Genomic DNA, 25,667 nt, shown 5'->3' on the forward strand with positions numbered 1-25,667 from the left:
AAAAACATAGGTATCTAAATTTATTTTCTTCAAATCACTGGCCAGTTGGCTCAACTCTTTACTAAACACCCGTTATCACTACGACTCACCCACACACAATAAAATACTAAAGTGTCATGAATCCTGGGATTGGTTTCTGAATTCTATTTTATCCCAGCAATCTGATTTTCTATCTGCATGCCTGTATTATTTTGACTAAAATAGCTTTACAATATATTTTGATATCACATAAGAAAAGCCTCCATCACAACTTCCCGTCTCAACTTTTTTAAAGCAAATCTTATATATTTCTTCTTCCATGTGAACTTCAGGTTTCATGTGACAGTTTCAAAAACCTCAACTGGGATTTAACTGCAACTGACACCTTTATGAGGTAAGAACAAGGACAGTCTCGCCATTTGTTTTATTTCTTCCAGATATGATGTTTAATATTTTTTTCATGTAGTCATGTGTCTTCTTTTGTGTCTACTTGTCTATTTCCTACTCAAAAATCTCTGTTCTTTATATGTAGATGCCTTCATATGCTTTCCTTTGTTTTCTCCTGCTGTAGAAATTTGTTATTGGATTTTATTTGTTTTAGGAAACTAACCATGTAAACAATCTTTTTATTTGGGCAGAATCCCCATGGAGTCAAAGCAAAGAGATGGACCTACTTCCTACTATGGAAACTAAAGGAGGCAAGATAGGGCCCAGGATGCTCAGCAAACTGGACGTTTCTACCCAAGACTCGGACGTTGGAGGAGATGAAGGACAGAAACAGGACATTTAAAGATCATTGACAGGAGTGTTTAAAATCCAGCCATGGTAAGCACAGTACCAGCAGTGGTAGCAACCCTCATGGGCCCTTCATGTGGTCTAAGACTGTGTGCTCAACTGCTTTGTTTGCCTTAGTTCCTTCCTAGTACATTTGAGAACATGATTGTATAGAATGCTCACAAATTCTGTGAAATATATGATAACTTTCCAGTTAACTCCATAGCTGTTTTAGTTCTCAGGATAGATTTCTACTCTTTACAATCAAGAATCTTAGCTAACACATCATCCTCTGAAATACCAAGTATGTTTTATTTGATTCTGTCTTCCCTAATAATTCTTAAACAATACAGAAATCTCTAAACATACCTATCAAGAGTCATAAAAACAAAATTAAATGTATTTTCTCTAATAGTTAAAGTCTAAAACAAACCAACTCTGACTCATCTTTAGCAAAAATTCAATTTTCCTTTTTATTTTCTGCCTCTTCAAATTTCCCACTCTCTACTAACTCAGTGTGGTGATATAAATCCTGCTTATTATTAGGGAAGTATTCCATGACTACACAGACCTTCTTCTTCAACAGTAGTTCTCTGCTTGTAAACACACATTTATTAGTTACTCATATACAAATTTACATATTAAATGGTGTATGTTCTTCAAAAGTTGTTTCAAGCTATCTATAACTGTATTGTTCTCAAGCTGTGATTTTTGAGTTATGACAGAGTTTATCTGTGAGTAGTTTTCTAGGGGAAAAAAAAACACTAGTAATTTATTTCTTGTCTACAAATTCATATATGAGAACACTCAGCTACTTATGCATACCCATAGCCACTTGGCTGGGCCTAGAAATCTTTGGTCATCGGTGCATATTATACTATAGACTTGACTCCACTGTTGTCTCACATTTACTGGTCAGCAAATTCTGATGAGCCTGACTTTTACTCCTTTTTGTGTATCAAAACTAGAGTTTACAATATAAAATGGAACACATAGCTGGGCACAGTAGCACATGCAGGTAATCCCAGCTTTCAGGAGACTGAGGCAGGAAGATCACAAGTTCAAAGCCAACTACGACTACTTGGTGAGAATCTGTCTCAAAAAATAAAAAGGTACTCTACCTAGCTCAGTGGTAGAGTACCCCTGAACTCAATCAATACCCAGTATAGAAAGACGAATGAGCGAGGGAAGGAAGGAAAGAAGGAAGGGAGGAGGAAGGGAGCTAGGGAGGGAGGGCGGGCAAAACATAATAATAGTGATCTGAGTAAACCAAAGGATTCTTTCCTCTCATACAAAAGAGGCAGCCCATCCAAGGCTCTAATAGATGGTTGGACATCATCAGAGTTTAGGATGTGACCTTCTATTCTTGAGGACATCTCGTGTCTAAAATAACTTCATGGCACCGACGCATGTCACAGATAGGAAGGAGATAAAGGCACGTGAAGGTTTAAAACAGTAAGCATGCCAATTTAGTTGGCATCTTTGAAAATTTTTCCCATGAGTTCTCATTCAACAGTTTGCAAGCAGAAGACCCACTAATCAGCTCTAGCTATATAGAAAAATAGAAAATAAAGCCTTTAAGCTGGGTCTCCGGCCACCAGGAACAAACAGGATTGCCATCAAAAGTAAAGGGGAGAATGGATACTGGTTAGGCAGATAACTGTCTCTATCAGAGCAGTAAACAGAATTATTCTTCCTAGTGCTTATAGAATTTGTTTCTAATGAAAAAATTCCTAAGTCACATTTAAGGATTTTTTTTATTTTGTTTTAATTTTACCTTGAATCCTTTTGATTTGCAGAGCAAGGTCTTTTTTTTTTTCCTGTTAAAGCAGACTTTTTAATTTACATTCCAATTATTGCTTCTGAGTATCTCTGCACTGATTTGCTCAGGTTGTCATAACAAAGTACCACAGACTGACTGTCAACAATAGGAATATATTTTTTTGTAGTTCTGAAGGCCAGAAATCTGAAGTCGAGATGTGGGCAGAGTTGATTTCCTCTTACTCTTTTGTGTGTAGATGTGTATCTTCTCCTCTACTGTCTTCTCACTGTATCTCTCCTTGTCCAAATTCCTTCTTTTTACAAGCACAACAATCTATTGAGTTAGCAGCTACTATAATAACCTGTTTTTAACTTAGTTACTCTTGAAAAACTTTATCTCCAAATATAGTCTAAGGTTCCAGAGATTTGGATTTCAATATGTGAATTTTAGGGGGTGTGGTTCACAATACAGTCCACAGCACTATCATTTTAGTGTAATCCTCACCTAAAATCATTGGATTGATCACTGTTTTCCATCTTTTATTCCATCATCTTTCTTTTATCACCTTGTCTTTTTCTTCTTCATGAGGAGGAAAGTTTTTCCTCCACATCGCTGATTCGTCTAACATTTTAAGACTTAAATTTCTTCGCTTTTGTTTTTCTCACATTTAACTCACACTGTAGTTCTCTTAGCATCTCTCCCTGTTCCACTCTAGCTGCTCCCTGTTATTGTTTTATAGAAGCGATACACTTGCTGCCTACAACCACAAACGGTCCATGATGTCAACAATAAGCATATATTCTGGTGCTAGCTGATCCACGTTGGGCAGGTCTGCTGGTCTTGAATTGATTCTGTGTCTCTCTCTTCCTCCTCTGGGGGAAAAAAAGCCAGCAGGGAATGGAGGAAGCACGAGAGGGCATACTCCCCATTTACCAGCACAAGAGTATTTGCAGCCTCTGTCTGTGTTACACATCCTAATGACTCACAAAAGTAAAAGCCAAAACTAGAGGGGAACAAATGTACTTCTCCCACTGAAGTGGAAGAGGAAAAGAGATTATTTCAAACAATCATGTAATCTACTACCATCAAGTTTCTTTTGAGAAAACTTGAGCTTCTGTTTCCCAAATTTTTTCTTGTTTGCTTTATAAATTCTTTTTTTAAAATAAGTGTTTCCTTATCAGAGTGTTTCCTCTGATACCTCAACATAATACTTATTTTCCTATATGGCATAGAAACTGACAAGACTCATGGTAATTTTGTTTTACTGTTTTTCTTGGAATGGGAAGAAATCCATCAGACCTACCATTTACCACCAAACTCTGGAGACAATCTCCTTAGCACTCCCACTCCCTCTCTGCAGAATGGGTAACTCAGAGTTAACCCTATTCAGATCTTGTATTGAAGTTTTGTCTTGGGTACACATTCCTACCTGGAATGGAACGTGCCTGGCAAGTTTATATTATGTCTATCTGCTGAAAAGGTACAAATTTCTCTTTCTCTGTCAGGATCTCTGGCTAAACTAAAGCTTCACACACAAAGTTAGCACTTTTTGTTCAAAAAGGATAGGACTTGAAAGACTTCAGTGCCAGCATGCAGTGTTCTTCTGGTATACATGGATGAAAAAGCAAAAGCATATCTATTTCAGAATATGGTACTAAAATCCCCTCTGAAAAGATTTTATGGCTATTTAAAAGAATTTTGAAAGGACATGCACTTGCACAGCTGTCATATGTTAATAATCCAAACGTTTTACCATCTTAAGATCTAGGCTTATTCCCTATCTGGTCTATACTAAAGCAACGGATTTCTTAAGCTCACCCAGACCCTTAAACACAGAGCTACACTACAACCATCCAAGGAGTAAAAGGAAAGTGTTCTTTCTGAACCTCTTCTGAACAATTCCACAAGGAAGAATGCCTAAAGCTAAACATAACCCTAAGTAACAATAAATCTTATAACTTTAGTGCATATATCTATATTTCCTAACTTGACTGACTTTACTGCCAAATTTTAAAAAAAGAAAGAATTTTTCATTCCCTTTTGAGATATAAAAGAGTGTCTCTCATCCAATATACAAGAGGCCCACAGGAAATGTTTCTTAGGTATCCTTATGAAAGAGGTCCACAATAAGTGTACAATGAATGAATCAACAAACTTTGATGCCCACCTCTCAGAACAAGGAATAGCTATTACAAAACCATCTTCAAGTCTCAGAGACAGTACATTAAGGGAAAAATAAAACAAACTAGAATATTCTGAAAACAAAGAATATTTCTTCTGATAATTGCCACAAGACACTATGACAAAGAGGCACTTTAACCCACCTCATTTTCCCTTTTTCCTTGTTTCGCTGCACAACTCGGCTGGTGGACTTGATGTACAGGTGCCGGTGCAGTTCGTCTATGAGAACCAAATGGAGGTTCATCTTCTTGCTGTGAAGCTCCAGCCTGAGGTCACTCAGTCCTTCTACCTGAAGCAGGGGACCCTCCAAAGACTCTACTGCTGATACCTGAAAAGACACAAAAGGAGAGCCAATAATGGACAATTAAATAATAACCAGCAATACAGTAAGTAAGAAAGACTATTTTTAAGGTACTATGAAAAGGCAGTTCATGAAAGCCTTGTGAGCATACATCAAACATGGCTGAGCATCAGGTAGATGTCTAGTCCTGCTCTTAAAGGACTGATCATCTAAGGTAAATAAAGAAAATTCTTGACCAAGATAAACATGAAGGCATGTGAAGCTCTACAGCTATATGTACTATTTAATTCCACACATATCACTTACTGAAAGACACACAGAAGTGACCTCCCCAATTAAATGATTATATCATTCATATTCTCACAAGAATCCCAAATGCTAACTATTTAAATCAGCTTTTAATCAAATTTAGCCTTTGAAGATTAAGACCAAATAAAAGCATACTATATGAAGGTTTTAATAGCTTATTCTCATGGTGCTCACGAGTCAGAGCTTGGCTAACTAAGTTATATGTATATCTACACAGATCAGTCTCACTCCCCACATATACACACACACAGAGGGAAGCACTTTTTTTTTTTTTTTTACACAAATGCTACAAGTGGGAAATAGCAAATCATTGACTCCTCCTTATCCTGATCCAGTTTGAGAGAATAAATGTAATTTAGATGGTAATAGAAGATAAACTATAGAGAGGACGATATTCCTGGTGTAAAGTGGTTTGGGAGATTTTAAAGATAAAAATGATGGGGTTAATCAAACTGGTGTAGAAATGCCTAAATAAATGGAGAAGGTGAAGGATTCTGAGAACAAAAAGCAACTGACTCTGAAACTCAAAACAATAACTACAAAGGGAAAAAAAAGCACATATGATATGATCCCATTTATTTATGTATATAAATAATGTGTGTCCATGTATACATAAATATTTTTTATATTTTAAAAGAAGAAAATATAAAGTGAAAAATATACTTTCAGTACTATTCCTCAAGAGGAAAAAAAAAAGGATGATGAGGGAGACATAAAGAATGTTTAAAAGAAGACTCGAAAAGAAATGACATGACGACAAGCTGGGCTTGGAGGGGGAAGAGCACACCAGCGCCCTGAAGGACTAAGATCTGTGACTATTCCCTGCTTAGGTTCTACTTCTTCATACTCTAATAGGTAGAGGAAATAATGACCGACTACCCGTTACCCACTTCACGGTGGAACCACTCAACATAATTATAAATACAAATATGCCTCCCAAATCAAACACTCATACAAAAACAATAAACAATGAAAGCCCCAAAACATACTGATGATCAAAAAGGTTGATCACAGATGTACAGCAGTTTAAGGAGTCATCTTAGAGTTTGCAGACAGTGAATACAGAAAACTGCAAAGCTGCCAAATATAAACCATTCTGAAACGGTTAATGAAAAAAGAAATCCAATGGCTTTCCCACAAACACATCACTTGTTTTGTGATGTGCTATAATCAAATGTCAGTAGTAAATAAGTTTGCTTAAGTTAAGCAAGAAAGAATCAAGGAATGGAAGAGTGACAAGCCCTGGGCCAGCTCTGCCCTCTGGAGCCCTGCCAGTTCATTTTCACGCTGACTTGCAACTGCCCCTGCTACAAGAGCCCCTGGGCCGTGTGCAAGCTGCCAGCAATTCCAAATGGAAAGGCAGCCTCACAAAATGACCAAAGTGTCCCCAAGGAGGAAAAACAACAAATTCATTTACACTTATGCCCTAAAATGGATTTTAACTTAGGTCTCCAATGAAGAAAAGAGGATGCATTAACCTTCAGTGACATCAAGATCCAGAAAATGAAAAATAATTTGGTAAACCACTGGCCCATCGTGTAGCCTTATCCCTTAAGGTAATTAAATCCAGCTGAGATGTTTAAGCTTAAAAACCACCCACTGCACATCCACACTTGATTTATTTGTAGAAATTTGCATGAAGATTTTTAACCCAAACAGCTCACACTCCAAATACAAAACAACATGACAATATCAACTTTGAAAACAATCTAATCAATTTTTTTTTTTACAAAAAATTCAGGTGAAACAATTAATGCAGTGCCTGGCACACAGTGTCATAGAAATTATTTTTAGCAACACCTATTTATTCTGTAGATAGAGAATCTCAGAGAGGATTTACCTGATGTTTCAACAGCATTTTCAGCAAGGGTTCTTTCCTTCATTGAACCACCAATCATTTATAGGACAAACTTTCTGAATGTTTCCTTGACCCAAAACACAATTAACATATGTAATCAAGGGGGATCTTAGAACTTCAAAGTTTGGATACCTCACCACAAAAGAGAATTAAGAATAGTCTCTTATTCCTATTAGAAAATACAGTGCTTTATTTTCTGACCTTCACTTATTAAAAATCTATTTGTAGAGCTAAAATTCTGGGAACTAGGCAAAGTCGTCATTTGCTCCTCCCCGGATCTTCTTAGTGGTATCAAGCCATTTTGAAGAAATAGTTATCAATGCAACATTTGATCTCTAGAAAGTCAATTTTAAAACTTAGCATTTTTTAAGTGTGGTTTTAAGTAGCCTGCACCACAAAGTTACACATGAAGGAAAACGTGGTGAGGCAGCACTCAGCCTAAGAGACCATCCTGTCACTGGTGGTCAATTCTGTTGTACTACAGAGTCTGGTTTCCAAGTAATGACTAAGTATTTCTGAGTATTTGGGATTTCCTAAAAGAAAAATAATTTAGTAACCTTCTATTTTTAGAAATGTGCATAACTGAGGCTGTATTTTTTAAGTATATGAAAAATAGTCATAAGTTACTTCACTGGGTTAGTCAGTTTTTCATAACTGGGACAAAACTCCTGAAATAAACAACTTATAAAGAGGAAGATTTTATTTTGGTTCATAGTTTTAGAGGTTTAAGTCTATGGCATTTGGTCCTGTTGATTTGATCCTGGGGTGGCCCGGGGAACATGGCAGGAACATGTAGCAGAGGGGGCTGGAAAGTGAAACAAAGGAAAGGGTCAGAGTCCCAATATCCCATTCAAAGCATGCCCTTAATGACCTAATTTCCTTCTACAAGGTTCCACCCTTTAAAGGTTCTACCACCTCCCTCCAAAAAGCACCACAGACTTACAACCAAGTCTTCAACATATAGGCTTTTTGGGAAACATTCAAGATCCAAACCACAATATTGGGTTTTTCCAATTCAATGACTACAGAGCATTTTTTAAATGACACTGATGAAACATCAATAGAAACTGAACAAGATGAATTTGTATTCAACTAGGCAACAAAATGAACTCGACAGGATGGGGGCTTGGGACGTAGCTCAATGGTGGAGCTCTTGCCTAGCATGCATGAGGCCCTGCGTTCATACCCAATACTAGAGGGGAAAAAAATCAAAATCAATGTGACAGGAAATTTGAACAAAGTCACAAATGTATACTAAAATTACAGGACAAGACACAGCAGATGAAAGAAAAGTAGACAGTACAGAGGACAGTGAATTAATTAATGCTGCCTATGTATCTAGTCACAGAATAAACAATATACATTCATGCCCTAAATGATATCTAATATAAACTCTTAGACTTTTCCAGTACGCCACACCATTTCTTCAAGTTAGATTTCTATATCATGAGAAGAGTCACCTAAATATATTTGGAATTTTTCTTACACATTTTTTTAAATAAACTTTGTAAGAAAAAAGATACTACTAGCAGGGAATTCTTTCACAGAATACTTACTACCATCTAACAGAATATCAGTGTTTTAGTCAACACAGTAGGAAACTGTTCATAAAGGTAACAGAAATCTGATTTAGAGTTGAAAATAAATATTTCTTTTAGGATTATGAAGATAAATATACATTCCCAAAATACTTTAACACACAATACTGAACAGGACAGCATGTTGTAGTACTAGAAACCTATCCATGTAAGAAAAAAAATATCAAAAAAATGTTTCTGTAACACAAAAAATAGGTCAAGTACACAGTTAAAATATACATAATCAAGAATTTTTTTGTCTTAAATTGAGATACCGGTCTATAACAAAGAAAAATCTTTGTGATTAAAAACCACCAAATGCACAAATTCTATCCCAAATTCGATTTTTCAATCTTATTTCTGTATAAAGTACAGGAAATTATTATTTCATAGTTATGTGCTTGTCTTCAGCTAATCTGACTCAAACTTCTAATTAGAAATACCTAATTCTGTAGTCTATACGTTTTAGAGGAACACTGAAGTTTGCCATGCTCAGTAGCTCCTTCGCTGAATAAATCCTATAAAACTACTGAACTTTTCATTTTTTAATTTGGGAAAGGTAAGATACACAAAGGTAAATGATATAGTAACTGTTTTTTTAAAAATACCTAAATTCAATCTAAAAATATGGAAATTATAAGTGAACAAACTCTAATTTGAGCCGGGCTCAGTGGCACATGCTTGTAATCCCAGCAGCTCCTAAGGCTGAGACAGGAGGACAAATTCCAAGCCAGCCTCAGCAAAAGTAAGGCGCTAAGCAATTCAGTGAGAACTTGTCTCTAAATAAAATACAAAATAGAGCTGGGGATGTGGCTAAGTGGTCGAGTACCAGTTCAATCCACCATATCAAAAATAAATTTAAAAAAAAACTAATCTGATAACTAAAACATCTGCTAGCTACAGAACTTGCTTATTTTGGCAACTATATAAACCAAGAAAGCAAATGCATTGCTGTTGTTGACTCCAAAATAAATATTTCTTTCAGGACTTTGATAATTACATAGTTCCAAAATGCTTTGACACTTTTCAATAGGTCACTTTTCAAGAGTAAATCTCCCTTAGGGAGGCATTTTTCTAGTGAGACAAAGTAACTATTCTGAAAATGTGATTACCACCCAACTTATTCATATAATAAAAAGATAGGGCTGGGGTTGTGGCTCAGTGATAGAGTACTTGCCTAGCATGCATGAGGCACTGGGTTCAATCCCTGGCACCAAATAAATAAATAAATTAATTAATTAAATAAAGGTATAAAAAATAAATAAAGTAGGCTACTACAGAGAATTGATACCTTATCCCTTCCTACAGGTATAAAATAAGACACAAGTTAAACAAACCTTTGAACAATCTCAACTAAATAAGAATACTAAAAAATCTTTGGCTATGAAAAACCAGAAAAACTGCCTTGGAAAGACAGATTGATTTGGTATCAACGTAATCACTGTTGGTACCCTACCTGTTAGTTACTAGAAGGTAACTCTAGGTGACTTCAGGCCTGGCTCCCTGGGTGGCCTTGACTTCCAAATGTTTACCTTCAAGCTCAGGAACTTTCAAGAGACTAAAAGAAGCCTACAAGACTCCCTGTGAATGCAGAGTGATTCCAACTCACCTCTAAGCAAGAGGGAAGTCCTTTACTACACAAGAAACAAGAGTCCCCCCCATCCTTCTCATCAAACACTCCTACTTTGCTACACCTTATTTGCAGAAATTTTGACCTTTATCAAGATAGGAACTGGTAGAACATACTGAATGCTATTTAAGAAAAACAAAAAACCAATATGGCATCTTACCTGTATTAACTTGAACAAAATGTGTTTTTACAGGTCAAAATGATCAAATATTGGCTTTCATATGGTTCAACCTGTGAAACTTGTCAAAATCAAAATGAAGTTACTTATGCCAGACCCTAATAAAATGCAATCAGGATGTCATAAGTAGGGGCACATCCTTAAGATTATAAACTAGCACCTGACTCTATGAAACCACAACCTTGCACAAAGGCCACCACAACTTTAAACTAAGAATGCTCTGCCAGGACACGTGCCCAGCCCTGTTTGTTTAAACGTGGACCAAAGTCCTTTTCTACAAAACAACTTCTGTAAACTTCTTCATTTTACTTTAAACCCTCTTTCTTCCTTTGCCTCCTTGGAAGTGCCTATGATTCATCACAGCATGAGTATCCTGGAATATAATCCCTTTTGTTCTTAAATAAATTCATTTCTTTGTACAGCCACTCTGCTGTTATTTTAGCTTGACAAACCTATCAATTTTAGGAGAAAGTCTAAAAGCTTTGGTATCTCTGGAACTTTACAACACACTTGTAGAAAATTCTGACCTTCATAGAATCCTGTATATGTAACTGATCCAGATAAATTAGGAACAATTTTACTAATAGAACATAATACCATATTATGTGTATATGACATAAAAGTGCAAAGCAAATGAACCTATGTTCACAAAAATCCCAACTGTTAAATATAAACTCAATTATCATCTACTTCACTTCTGTTTATAGCATGACACCAGCTAGCACAGGGAATGGACTGATCATCAAGCAAAAATGGCGGGGTGGGGGGAGTATGAGACCTGCTGGGGAGAATTAAGAAAAATCATTCAAGGGTCATGGCTATGGCAAAGTTTTGGGGGAATGTTGGAGAACTTAAAGGAAAAACAATGTTTGATCCTAGCTTCACTAGAGAAGACAGACAGATGATGTTTTTGGCTCCCTGTTGCTCAGCTTTGCCACTGTCTGAAGGCCTCAGGCTATTGACAGTCTGGTACTGAAGACAGACTTCCCAAGATAGCTGCATCACAGAGCAAGGACAAGTGCCTGGAGGAAGAACACCTTTTCCCCCCAACTCCTCAGCCCACATGCTAATCCACAGTGATCAAATCAGGCAATCAAAAATGCCCATTTTTAAATCAGTCTGATAACACAATATTGATCAGACCGGTCAGGTACACCAGCTCCCTCAGGAAACCAATTCCTATAATGCAGACTCAGCAGTGCTCTCAACATTAAAAACAGGATGCAGTCTACCTCCATTCTCCCTTCATTACTGCCAGGGTTATTGCATGTTTTTATTTAATAAACCTTCATCAGCTCAAATGAAGGGTTGTTATTAGTTCAGCTAACAGCCAAATGATAATGCTCCAGAGAGATATCAGTGCTTGTTGGTGCATTAACAAAGAGAGGAGAAGGGCTGAGGTCAAGCATGTGTCAATGTAAATGAGGCGATATTAGGTACTAAGAGCTTAATGCAATGGACTGCCTGGGAGATAATGGAATTTACAGGATAAGCAAATGAGATGAAGTTATTGATAAGTGAGTGAAGGGGGGCGCTGTAAAATAAAGTGTTGTCAAAGAAAAGACCTTTTACCTATGGATTTCTTCATTAAAGTACCATAGAATCTATCTTAGAAAACAAAACTCAAAAGAAATTAAATGGGACTTATAGTTTCATGAAAGGTCTCACCCTACTACTGCCATCAAAACTGACTTGTTTAAAAGCATTCCATTTTATTAAGCTATTTTTAAGCTTACCTTGGACTACTCTCACCCAACTTTGGCTTTTTAAATTCTTCTACTGAATAGGGTATTCTATCACAAATAATTCCTATTTTTTATTAAGGTGAATATCTTATTTCATTTTTGTTACTGAAGTAGGGGAAGCTGGGTCTTCTATGATATTTCATCAACCAGGCTTCACAGAATGACAGTATCTGGAGATGAAATTGAGGGAGATGTAGAGGGGCTTAGGTAGCACAATGAGTGAGGTCAGGGACAGAACAAAGAAGCATGGAGAGGGTCTTCTAATGAAGTCAACATTCTGCTTGATAAAAGTTCTCAGGACACAAGCTGGCAACCCAATCAGACAGACATTTCTATTCTCAAACTCCTAAGAGGGGGATCCAATAGAAAGCCTAAAAGAGACACGTGGACACAGGGGACACCAATCAATGAGAGCATAGTCAGAGGAGGAGATAAAGAAAGGAGGAAATTCCAGAGATCATTAAAAAAAAAACAAGCCATAATTCCCCCACCAGACTTCTGGTTCCGGGTCCCCTTCTCTTGGGAGAAGTCTGTCTTCTGTGGCTTTTGCAATAACCCTGCTGCTTGCTTGTTATCTGTGTCCTGTTCTTCAGTTCTTTACTGAACAGAGATAAACCCAACAGGATTCGAAGATAACAAAATGTAAGGTTTTTTGTTGTATGGTTGTGTTTTCTTTTGTTTTATTTAGTATTTACACTACCAGAGACTGAAACCAGGGGCACACTATAGCCCCAGCCTTTTTTATTTTATTTTGAGACAGCGTTTTCCTAAATTCTCCAGGCTAGCCTCAAATTTGGGATGCTCGTGCCTCAGCCTCCCAAATACCTGGGATTACTACTGTGCCTGGTTAGAACTTTCTATTTGAGAGTTTAAAGCTTGATGAAACTGGACTTCCACACAATTTTATGGATTTATAAAAAAAAAAAAAAAGTGAGGTCCAGAAAGGCACTTTTTTTCTTAAACTTTATTTTTATTCTAAATTTCAAAGTTAACATATGCTCAATTGCAGTGAGTAAGATTTGCATTAATATAGACTGAATATATTTATATCTTTCCACAGTATCAGAATTTAACAATAAATTCATAAGCTACTCCACTTTTATTTTAGGTTAAGCAAACATAAGTTCTTTAATTCCACTCCAATTTTAATTCCTAATATCTATAACACTCAAGTCATAGGTGATATATATACACTTATAAACAGAGGTTAAAAAAGACTAAGAAAGGATTGAGGTGGCCACAAAGTGACAGGATGTTCTGCAAAGGCAGACAGCAATAGAAATGCAAAGAGTCCCTGGAGGTGGTCAGATAAGGGTTTTGAAGAACCAGTTCCACAGAGTTGTCAAGGTAGGGTTCAGAGGGATGGCACTTTCAGAATGTCAACTTGAGTGTCAACTTGAGATGTCAGCTTGCAGTGCCCTTGCACTGTCATCACTAGTAGAAGAAACCATGCTGAGCTGAAGCCCAAGGACAGGGAATCAGAGGTTTTTTGCTGTGGTGATTTTCCACAGTGAGGCTCATGCAAGAAACCAGTGCCACTGTGTCCCATCTTGGGAGGCTCCTCCTTGGATGAGTCTTAGGTGAGGGGGTTACATTTGGTGAGGGCGATACACCCCTGCATCTGGTGTTTCTGATATGATTTGGGATGCCCATGTGTCGGGTGCTCCTGATGTAGTTTGATAAGTTGACACAAATATGTTATATATCAATTTATGTCTTATGGTAGTGCTGGGCAATGGCGGTAGTTTATTTGCACAAACAAAGTGTAGCATCATTCTACCCTAGCACCTGTACTCAACAGGAATGATACATGGCAAATTTAACTCAGGGTTAGGCACAACCTAAAAACTACTGCTCTATTCATCATGAAGTAATTCATAGTCTGCTCTTTACATCAACCAACTTGAAAGACAGAAACTCACTAAGGAAAAGATCACCCATAATCTTACTCATCATAGGCAATAATATATTTTTTAATCTGATTCCTTCCAACCATTTTGCCATCCAAGTTTTACAAAAATGACTATTTTTAAAAATGCTTTTTATCATTTGGCAACACACTGGGAACATTAGCTTATCACTAGATCTCATATGATTTTTAGTATTTGTGGACTATATCACAAACGACTTAAAATTCCCTAGACTGAAGTCACTGTGATTTTTTTTAACTTCTGTAGATCTTTCATAAATATCCTAGTATGTACTTTTGTGTGTGTGTGTGTGTGTGTGTGTGTGTATGTGTGAACACTGGAATATATGTGTATTGTATATGTGAGTGTGTATGTATTTACATTTCAAAACACAAAATAATTAAAGTCTTAATTTTTTCCTCAACATAAAAGTATCCAAGTAGAAGTCCAAATCCAAAGTTACACTCACATTTAGGGGTTCTAGAGGCATAACACCAAATTAAGAAGGTTATTTATTCAAAAAGGCCTTATAACAGATCTGTCCACATTACTTTCCTGATGAAATTAACTATACCTAACACCTTATAAGAAAGACAAGAATTGTAAATTACTTATAGAAAAGCTTCTGGGGAAAAAAATCCTTCCTTATTCCAAATCTCATGGACCCTGCAATTCCCAGTTTTCATCAGTGCACTATAAAGAGAGCATTAAAACCTAGGTTTATCCTCAAAATATAAGGACATTGTCTTTTAACAAATGTCCCAAAAGTCACTTAACCTATCATCTTATTTGTTATTTGGGGACATGAAAGATTACAGAATAGGACTCTTCTTAACAGTTGGCAAAGGAGGTCACTGAGAATCACTTCAAGGTCACACATAAATCAAGACAATTTCACTCGTACTCCGAAAGAGCCCCAAAGCCCTTAGAAATACTCGGCACTTACACAACTCTTTACTAACTTGAACTCTTAAACTCCCACAAAATGTGAGAGGAATATAGCTTCTTTCATTTTAAGAGTGAGATAACCACAAGTAATTAGTATTGGAACGAATGTCAGAGAAAATAGACTTCTTTAATAAGCTTCTCCTATCGTGTCAAGCTAAGTGAAAGCTACTGATCAGCATTCTCAGACCATCATCAAGTTGAGACAGAAGTCTCCTATCAACAAGAGTTGTCACTGCTGTAATTTACACAAATATCTAGTTTCCATCTGGCCACAGACTGACCAATTGAAAACCTACTTCAGTAAATCTGTATATCAGGCTAAAAAAAAGAAATACGATGGATGACAGCAAATGACTTGGGCATTGTTCTTGACCTAAATAATCCCTCCTACAGACCCTATAGACTTATGTGTATGAACACACATGTGGTTTATCTGACTAAACAACATATGTACATTACTGAAGGCAACACCAGAATAGAAACACTGCTCAACATAAACAAGTCCAAGACTCTTGTCTTTTCTTCTCGCCTAACACTGAGTAGTGGTTATCATGACCATAATATTGACCACCATTATAAATTTGAATATTGCTTTGTATCTTACAAAACATTCTTCCCATAAAATTGTCATTCTCATAACCATAATAATGTAGACATAATATTTGTATCTCCTCTCTACAGATATGATATTTAAAAAAAAAAAAAAGTGATATATTTGTCCAAGCTGCACAGCACTCCATGAGTAGTTGAATTAGGACTACAATCGTGAACTTCTTGCAGCATTTAAATCCACTCTGTTTCCATGTTGCCACCCTGCACATAGCCACCACTTGTCAGTTAATAAAAGAGTGCCCCAGTTCCAATTCATTAAAGCCCTGCAATCAGTAAAATAAAGACCCACAGCAAAGATGCATAAGAAATATCATTAAGAAGACATCTCCGAAAAGTAGCAAGTCAGTCCAAACCTAAAGAATCATCTAATTTGACTATTAAACTAAACTTATTTGATCAAATAATCAGGCTATAAAAGCCATGTATGTACTCATGAGCTCTATCCTGAAACTGCAACAGAGGGTGGCAACAAAGCATCTTCAAAACAATAATATTTCTACATAAATGTGAAGATCACCATGTGATGTCTTTTGAACAAAAATACTTTATTTCTGACTACTTGGAGCTGGTGTTAAATGAAGACAATGACAATGACTTTTTTTCCTATTCCATGGCACAAGGTAAACCCTACACCAATAGTTCAAAATTTGTCTGCACACCAGTATCACTGATGAGAACAGCAAAAATTACTGAAGCCAGTGGCCCACCCCCAGAGATTTTGATTTAATCATTCTGGGATGTGGCCTGAGCTTCAGAATTCTTGGAAGAATTCCTAATGTGCAGTTTAGGAATCATTGCCTTACAGCCAAATGAGCCAAACGAAAACTGCTAAACCTTATAAGGTTTAATGCAATAAAATAAAGTTTCTATCAGCTTTAAAATAAAAGAGGCAAATGAACTGCAGACAGAAAAGCAAAATAAAAGAGAAGGAAAACACATACAATACCCAGGTACCTATCAAACAGTCTGTTTTCTGGAAATTACAGCTTTCAAAATCAAATATAAATAAAAAGGGCTTTGAATCATGAAAAAGAGTTACCACAAAGTTCTGTACTTGTACTCTGTAAGACAAAAATAAAGCTGGCACAAATCTGCTCAATTAATTTGGGACACAAAAACCAAGGTCACTCATTCGATAACTTTTTTTTTTTTTAATTTTTTATTGTGGGTTGTTCAAAACATTACAAATTTCTTGACATATCATATTCCACACTTTGATTCAAGTGGGTTATGAACTCCCACCTTCACCCCATACACAGATTGCAGAATCACATCAGTTACACATCCATTGATTTACATATTGCCATACTAGTGTCTGTTGTGCTCCTTTGCCTTTCCCATCACAAAAGTTAATAACTAGAATCAACAAATGGGACTTACTCAAACTAAAAAGTTTTTTCTCAGCAAAAGAAACAATAAGAGAGGTAAATAGGGAGCCTACACCCTGGGAACAAATCTTTACTCCTCACACTTCAGATAGAGCCCTAATATCCAGAGTATACAAAGAACTCAAAAAATTAGACAATAAGAGAACAAACAACCCAATCAACAAATGGGCCAAGGACCTGAACAGACACTTCTCAGAGGAGGACATACAGTCAATCAACAAGTACATGAAAAAATGCTCAACATCTCTAGCTGTCAGAGAAATGCAAATCAAAACCACCCTAAGATACCATCTCACTCCAGTAAGATTGGCAGCCATTATGAAGTCAAACAACAACAAGTGCTGGCGAGGATGTGGGGAAAAGGGTACACTTGTACATTGCTGGTGGGACTGCAGATTGGTGCAGCCAATTTGGAAAGCAGTATGGAGATTTCTTGGAAAGCTGGGAATGGAGCCACCATTTGACCCAGCTATTCCCCTTCTTGGTCTATTCCCTAAAGACCTAAAAAGAGCATGCTACAGGGACACTGCTACATCGATGTTCATAGCAGCACAGTTCACAATAGCAAGACTGTGGAACCAACCTAGATGCCCTTCAATAGACGAATGGATAAAAAAAATGTGGCATTCATTCGATAACTTTATTTTCAGCTTTTTCCTAACTCATCTTGGAGAATCAGAGATAAGTGTTCAAGGGAATGAAGGGGGTTTGAAGTGCTGCTAAAAGCAACAACAGCTGACCACCCTGTGTAACAGCAAACCACATGACCTCATCCGGAGGACCCATGGATGCCCTCTTACTGCACATTTCCCCACTGCACTTATCATGAGATGAGACGCTGTTGTATTTGTTCACCACCTGTCTCTCCCTGCTAGAATGTAAGCTCCTTTAAGGTTAAAGCTACCTTCACAGAAAACACATAACAAACAACAGAAATGATCAACAACTGCATCATCACATGTTAAAGACCCAATCGTTTCTCCATCTATTAAAATATATGTCAGATCATTTCCTGATGAGTTATTACTAGAGAACATTAGCCTTAGTCTTTCAAACTGATATCCTATAGTAGGATCAGATGTGCATTAGGAAAGACTATCATATCATTGATCACTGATATAGGGATTCCCAGCTCCTGATATCCATAGTGCTTTCACCTCAATACCATTCCCAGAAAAATGAAAAAAAAATCAAGTCTGTGAGACCACAGAAAGTCTCAAGCTAGTAAATATATTTTGCCCTTTATCCTCTTACTTCTACATTAATCATTTAATAATTGATGAATGATCACCCCTTCCCTGCCTATAAAGAAGAGAAAGTAAGTTCAGCATATTGAGTAATGACACAGTTTTCCCGGCACAAATAGGACAACCTCATTGTTTCATTGCTATCTAAACACTAACAGAAAGAATAGATTAAAATCAACCAACATTAAAATCAGTAGTTGTTTCTGGTTTTGTTTTAATATGGAGTCTTACTGTTATTGTCCAGACTAGCTTTGAACTTGTAATCGTCCTACCTCAGCTTCTCCTGAGGGGCTGGGATTATAGATGGGTACCACCATACCTGGCTAAAATTCAACACTCTTAACAAGCATTTTCCAATAATTAACTGGTTTATACCAAATTATAACATTCAGTAGATTAACACATTTAGTTACCGAAGAGTAGATTTTACAGTAAGCTGATCTTGGGTACCAACATTGCTTAAAACCATACACTGAGTCTCCAATGAACAAATACTTCATATAAGATGAACAGGTCATTGATGACACAGAGAACCTGAAATTTGTCCATACCATATTCCAAAAATATGGCATAAGGAGTCTATATTGCCCAACTGTGCATGTGTTAAAGCAGACCACAACTGCTTTCTGAAAAAATCCAGTCTCTAGCTGTAGGAACTTCCATTAACTATAGAGAAGAACAGGTGGGCTTGTCACACCACTGCTGTAACTGAGTGCATGTGCTCCAGCCTCCAGCTGCCATCGCCACCACTGAGTCTGACAGCAAATTTTGAATGTACCCACTGTCACCCCCCGCTGGGGCTAACCGTTACTCATGGGCCTGCACCTAAGGTCTAAGGGCATATGCTCTAGGTCCCCAATGCCACTGGAACTGCCAGAGCTAGAGGTCTAGCAGAGCTTAACCCAGCAGGGAGAGGGAAGAGAGATGGGTGCCAATTCCCCAAAGGTGGTGAAATCTAAAATTCAAGATCTATAAAGAAGAGCCTCCATTTTAAAACCCAAAAAAGAGAAATTTTAACTTTTTTATAATTGGCATTGTATTTGATTTTGTTTGTTTTGTTGTTGCTGTTGTTTTTAGTTGTAGATGAACACAATACCTTTATTTTATTTATTTATTTTTATGTAGTGCTGAGGATCGAATCCAGGGCCTCACACATGCGAGGCAAGCACTCTGCCAGTGAGCTACAACCGCAGCCCCTGTATTTGCTTTTGGAAGTTATTCTTCTGTGTCTTTCCTCATTATTTGTTTTTCATTATTCTACCTCATTTTGTGTTTTTTCAAATGATGGGATTTTTTTTTCTTGAGACCTCTTTTCTTCTTTCTTATTTTTATTCTCTTCCTTTTTCTCTTTCTTCCTCTCAACATTTCTTCTCCTGTCTCTTTCCTCATCCACACTTTTTTGAATCTTAATAAGGATAAATTTTCATGTCTGCATGTTTATTATTCCATTAACTTTATTTGTAAGTTATTTTGTATTTTTCTCTCATTTATTTTTTCATATTTCTTTCTAAATTTATGTATTTTTGCAAATATATTTCTTGGTACATCCCTTCTTCATTCACATCTCTATTCCCTTTCATTCTTTCGTTCTTCTTTCCACAATTTTTTCTTCTCTCTTCCCTCCTCCACAATTTACCTCCTTTCTTCATACATAACAAAGTATTAAGCACACTATCATTAATGCTCAATTTTTCAATCTGTTCCATATTATTTCCCACTCCCTTTTCTCATTTGTTAGTGGTTATAGAGATCATTATTAATAAATTGTTCATTACATGTTAGTATATGGTTTGTTCTTACATTTCTGCTGTTACTGGTAATTTAGTCTCTTCTCTCAAAGTGCTGCTAGTGGCTGCACTTCGATTATATTGATTGGTTGCTTTGATGCATTATACCCTGAGCCCAGGGCACAGTGTAAACAGGTAACTGCTCACTAAAAACCAAGAAAGAGAAAGCCATCACGGTATATATGCAAACACACACACACACACACACACACACACGCGCGCGCGTACGCATACGCATACACACACACACAAAAAAAAAAAACAGAATCACTGGAAACAGGTCAACAAGACACTGCCAAAAGTTCATAACTCACCAACAACTGAACCATAAACAATGAAGTAAATGAATGCCAGACAAAGAATTCAAAAAGTTGATTGTTCAAATGATCAAAGAATTAAAAGAAGAACTAAGAAATGAATTAAGGGAGAAAATATGGGATATGAAACAGCATTTCAGCAGAGATTATGAAAAATAACCAAAGAGAAATCTTGGAAATAAAAAAAAACTCAACAATCAAATTAAAAATTCAGTGAAGAATCTCAACAACAGACTAGATCCAGCACAAGAAAGAATATCAGGGCTTGAGAAGAAGATGGATAAATAAGAATATTCAATCAGTACCAAAGGAAAAAAATAAGAAACCAGATTATACAAGACCTCTAGCACAACGTTAAGAAGCCAAAGTCAAGATTCATAGCTCTTGAGGAAGGAGGGGAGATAAAGACTAATAGTACTGAAAACTTATTCAGTTAAATAATAGTAGAAAACTCAATGAATTTCAGAAATGTCACGGGCATGCAAGTACTGGAGGCATTTAGAACTCCAAAGAGACAAGACCAGAAAAGAACCTCTATATCATATATTATGGTTAAAATGTAAAATAATCAGGAAAAAAGAATCTTAAAAGTGGCAAAAGAGAAGCACCATGTCATTTATAAAGACAAACCTATCAGCATTCCAGATTTCTCAAGAGTGCACAGTATGATGAATTTAAAGCCCTTAAAGAAAAAAAACTGCAAACCAAGACCACTATATCCATCAAAGCTATCCTTCAGAATCAAAGCAGAAATAAAAGCCTTCCAATGTAGGCATAAACATAAGAATCCATGACTACAAAGCCAGCATTGAAGAATAGGCTAGAAAAAAATCCTTCAAACAGAAGAGGAAAATAAAAATAACCAAGAAAACTTGCGAAAGAATAAATCTCACCAGAAGAAGATAAGCCAATAAGAGTCAGGATTGACAAAACATTTCAAAAATTTTAAAGTGACAGAAAATAACATTCACATCTCTATAACACTGAATGCAAATTGTCTTAATTCTCCAATTAAAATGCATAGGCTAGAAAACTGGATTAAAAAACAAAACCCAACTGTATATTATCTCCAAGAAACACACTGCACAGGCAAAGATTTTTACAGACTGAAAGTAAAAGGATGGAAAATAATATTTCAAACAAATGGAATCAAAAAGTAAGCAGGAGTAGTTACTCTCATACCCAACAAACTTCAAACCAAAATTAGAACAAAGAATATCACTACATATTGGTAAAGGGAGCAATTCAACAAGAAATATAAACATTGTAAATATTTCTGCCCAAAATGTTATTGTCACTTGGATAAAAATCAACATTATCTAATGTCATTAGATAAAAATCAACATTACCAACATAAAGGAATTGATAAGTCCTAAAACAACAGTAATGGGGGACTTCAATACATCACTCTCATTAATAGACAGGTCTTCCAGACAGAAAATCAACAGATATAACATATTTAAACTATATTATAGATCAAATGGACTTAATAAGCATCTACAAAATAAATCATCCAACAACAGCTGAATAGACTTTTAAGCCAGTCATTGAACTTTCTCCAAAATTGGTCATATATTAGACTACAAAGCATGTCTCAGCAAATACAGTTGAAATAACCTTTTATATCTTTTTAACCCCTAAAAAGTCTAGAAATAAATAGCAAGAAAAACTACAGAAAATACACTAATATATGGAAATTAAACAACTCATTTTTGAATGATAAGTAGGTCACTGAAGAAACTGAGGGAATTAAAAATTGTTAAAATAGAAACACAACATATCAGAATCTAAGAATACATCACAAACAGTTCTAAGAGAGAAATTTTAGACCTGAGACTAAAACTGATATGGTACATAAAAATATTATAGCTAGTTGTAGTGCTACACACCTGTAATCCCAGTAGCTAGGAGTCTGAGGCAGGAGTTCAAAGCCAGCTTAGCAAAAGCAAGACACTAAGCAAGTCAGTGAGACCCTGTCTCTGAATAAAATACAAAATAGGGCTGGGGTTGTGGCTAATGGTCAGGTGCCCCTGAGTTCACTCCCTGGTACCCCATAGAACTACTTGTAATGTATTCTCAGATTCTGATATATGGTGTTTCTATTTTCATTTTATTTTAACAATCTTTAATTCCATCAAATAAATAATCTAATTATGCATTACCAGGTCTTGGAAAGACAAAAACCAGTACCTAATCTAGTAGAAGAAAATAAACAATAAATATTAGAGCTAATAATAACAAAATAGAGTCTAAAAGAAAAACATAAAGAATCAATAAAACAAAGTACTGGTCCTTTGAAAAGATCAACAAGATTGATAAACCCTAGGTAAACTAATTTTAGTAGAGAAAGCTGCAAACTAATACAGGCAGAAATGAAAATGGAAATTTTTGAAAAGACACAATGAAATCCAGAGATTCATTAGAGATCATTTTGAACACATGTATTCCAATAAATTAGAAAGTCTACAAGAAATTAATAAATTTCTACAACACATACAACCTACCAAAACTGAACCCTAAACAGACCAATAACAGGCAATTCGATTGAAGCAGTTATAAAAAGTCTACCAAAAAAGATAAGCTCAATAACAGGCAAGTTTCATAATCTAATATTACCATATATTTAAAGAACTAACACTAACACTCCACAAATTATTTCATGAAACACAAAGGAATGGAATGATTCCAAACTCATTCTACAAAGTCAGTATCTCCTTGATAGCAAAACCAGATAAGGACACATCAAGGAAAGAAAACTACAGACCAATATCTTTGATGAATATTGATGGAAAATTCCTTAATAAAATACTAAAAAACTGAATTCAATAACACATTAAAAATATCATACATCATGATCAAGTTGGCTTCATTCCAGGGATGCTAAGATGGTTTATCATGTGAAAATCAATAAATGTAATATAAAGATACATAGAACCAAGGACAAAAATCACATGATCATCTCAATACATGCAAAAAAAAAGGACTTTGCCAAATTCCACACCCCTTCATGAAGGAAAAAAAGGATAGAAAAAAAATTTACCTCAACATACTAAAGATTATATATGACAAAGCCAACATCAAACTTAGAGGAAAAACCTGAAAGCATGTCCTCTAAAATCAGGAACAAGAAAAGGATGTCCATCTCCCTACTGCTAATCAATTAGTGCTTGAAATGTGAGCCAGAGCAGTTAGGCAAGAGAAAGAATTTAAGAGGCATACAAACAGGTAAGTAAAAAGTTAAATTTTACAGTTTGTAAATGATACGATCCTATACTTAGAAGACACTAAAACTTCCATAAGAAGATTTCCAGAGTTGATTTTTTAAAAAAGAAAGAAAAAGTTGACACTGTAACAGGACACAATCAACATACAAATATCAATAGCTTTTCTATACACCAATATGAATCGACTGAGAAAAAATCAGGACAATTCCATTCACTACAGCTTCAAAGAGCAAAAAATACCTAGAAATAGACCTAAAAAAAAAAGAGAAAAGAAAGACCTCTTCAGTGAATCACAGAACACTGAATAAAATTAAGACATCAGGGGTTAGAGTTGTAGCTCAGTGGTAGAGCGCTTGCCTAGCATGTGTGAGGCACTAGGTTCGATTCTCAGCACCACATTAAAATAAGTAAATAAAATAAACATCCAAAAATAAGTAAATAAAATAAAAGTCCATCAAAAACTAAAAGAAACAATTAAAAAAAAAGAAGGCATCAAAAAATGGAAGAAATTTATATGTTCATGGATAGGCAGATTATTATTAAATGGCCATATTACCAAAACTGATCTACTAGTTTAAAGTAATCTCCATCAAAATACCAAAGATATTCTTCACAGAACTAGAATAAACACTCCTAAAATTCACATGAAAAAACAAAAGGCCCAAAATAATCAAACTACCCTGAGCAAAAAGAACAATGCTAGAGGCATCACAATACCCAATTTCAAATTCTACTACAGAGTCACAGTAACAAGAAAAGCACAGTACTTACATAAAACACACATAGTCCAATGGAAAAGAACAAGACACAAGAGACAAACCTCCAATCATTTGATTCTTGACTAAAATACCAAAAACATATAATGGAGCACCTTTAAAAAAAAAAAAAAAAAAAAGATGCTGGGAAATATGGACATCTCTAAGTAGAAGACAGTGATCCCTAATTCTCACACTGTACAAAAGTCAATACTAAATGGAGAAAAGACTAAAGCATAACACCAGAAACTTTGTAACTATTAGGTGAAAAAGTAGGGGAAACACTTCAACATATTATAACAGGAAACAACTTCCTGAACAAGACTCCTATAGCTCAGGAAATAATAGCAAGAATCAAATGTGGTGGCATCAAATGAGAAAACGCTGCACAGCTAAGGAAATAATTTAACAGAGTGAAGAGACAACCTAGAGAATGGGACAAAAACTACACTGAGATTCCATCTCACTCTAGTCAGAAGAGAATACAAATAAAAATAAAATACGGCAAAGATGCGGGGCGGAAAGGAACTCTATACACTACTGGAAGAACTGTAAATTAAAGCACTCACTATGGAAATCTGTATAGAGGTTCCTCAAAAAACTAAAAACAGAACAAACATATGATCTAGCTATACCCTTCAGTGATATATATCCAAAAAGAAGTCAGCATATTTTAAAGATACATACATACCCATGTTTATCACTGCACAATTCATAATAGCTAGATAAGAAAATCGGTCTACATGTCCATTGACACATGAATGAATAAAGAAAATGTGACCTTATACACACACACACACACACACACACACGTTTTATTCAGCCACAAAGAACAAAATCATGTCATTTGCAAGAAAATGGGTGGAATTGGAGGGCATCGTGTTACACAAAATAAGCCAAACTCAGAAAGATAAGAATGTCATGAAAATAGAAGGGAGACCATTAGGATAGAGGAAGAGGATTTGTGGGAGGAAAGAGAGAAGAGTAAGGAAAGTTACTGGTCAGTGACATTGATCAAATAATTTTATATGCATGTAGAATAGATCATAATGAAACACACCATTCTGTACAATTAATATGTATAAATAAAAAATTATTATAAGGAAACTGAAGTTTTAAGAAAATATATAAAGTTGAATGAAATTAGAAAAACAGTTCATAATATAAATGAGAAATTCAGCAAAG

The 25,667-nt window shown here is 35.8% G+C and overlaps 1 protein-coding gene across 2 annotated transcripts in view; it reads right to left on the reverse strand.

The window, feature by feature from the left end:
• The window catches only part of Exoc4 (exocyst complex component 4), a 765,522-nt gene that overhangs the window by 696,204 nt on the left and 43,651 nt on the right, over positions 1-25,667 (reverse strand). For both annotated transcript variants that reach the window (XM_027950110.2, XM_027950111.2), the window contains exon 4: positions 4,840-5,024. In XM_027950110.2, the coding sequence (XP_027805911.2) occupies positions 4,840-5,024 (185 nt within the window). The remainder of the gene's footprint in view (positions 1-4,839; positions 5,025-25,667) is intronic.

The sequence above is a fragment of the Marmota flaviventris genome, chromosome 1 (assembly GCF_047511675.1).
Source record: "Marmota flaviventris isolate mMarFla1 chromosome 1, mMarFla1.hap1, whole genome shotgun sequence".
Taxonomy (NCBI): domain Eukaryota; kingdom Metazoa; phylum Chordata; class Mammalia; order Rodentia; family Sciuridae; genus Marmota; species Marmota flaviventris.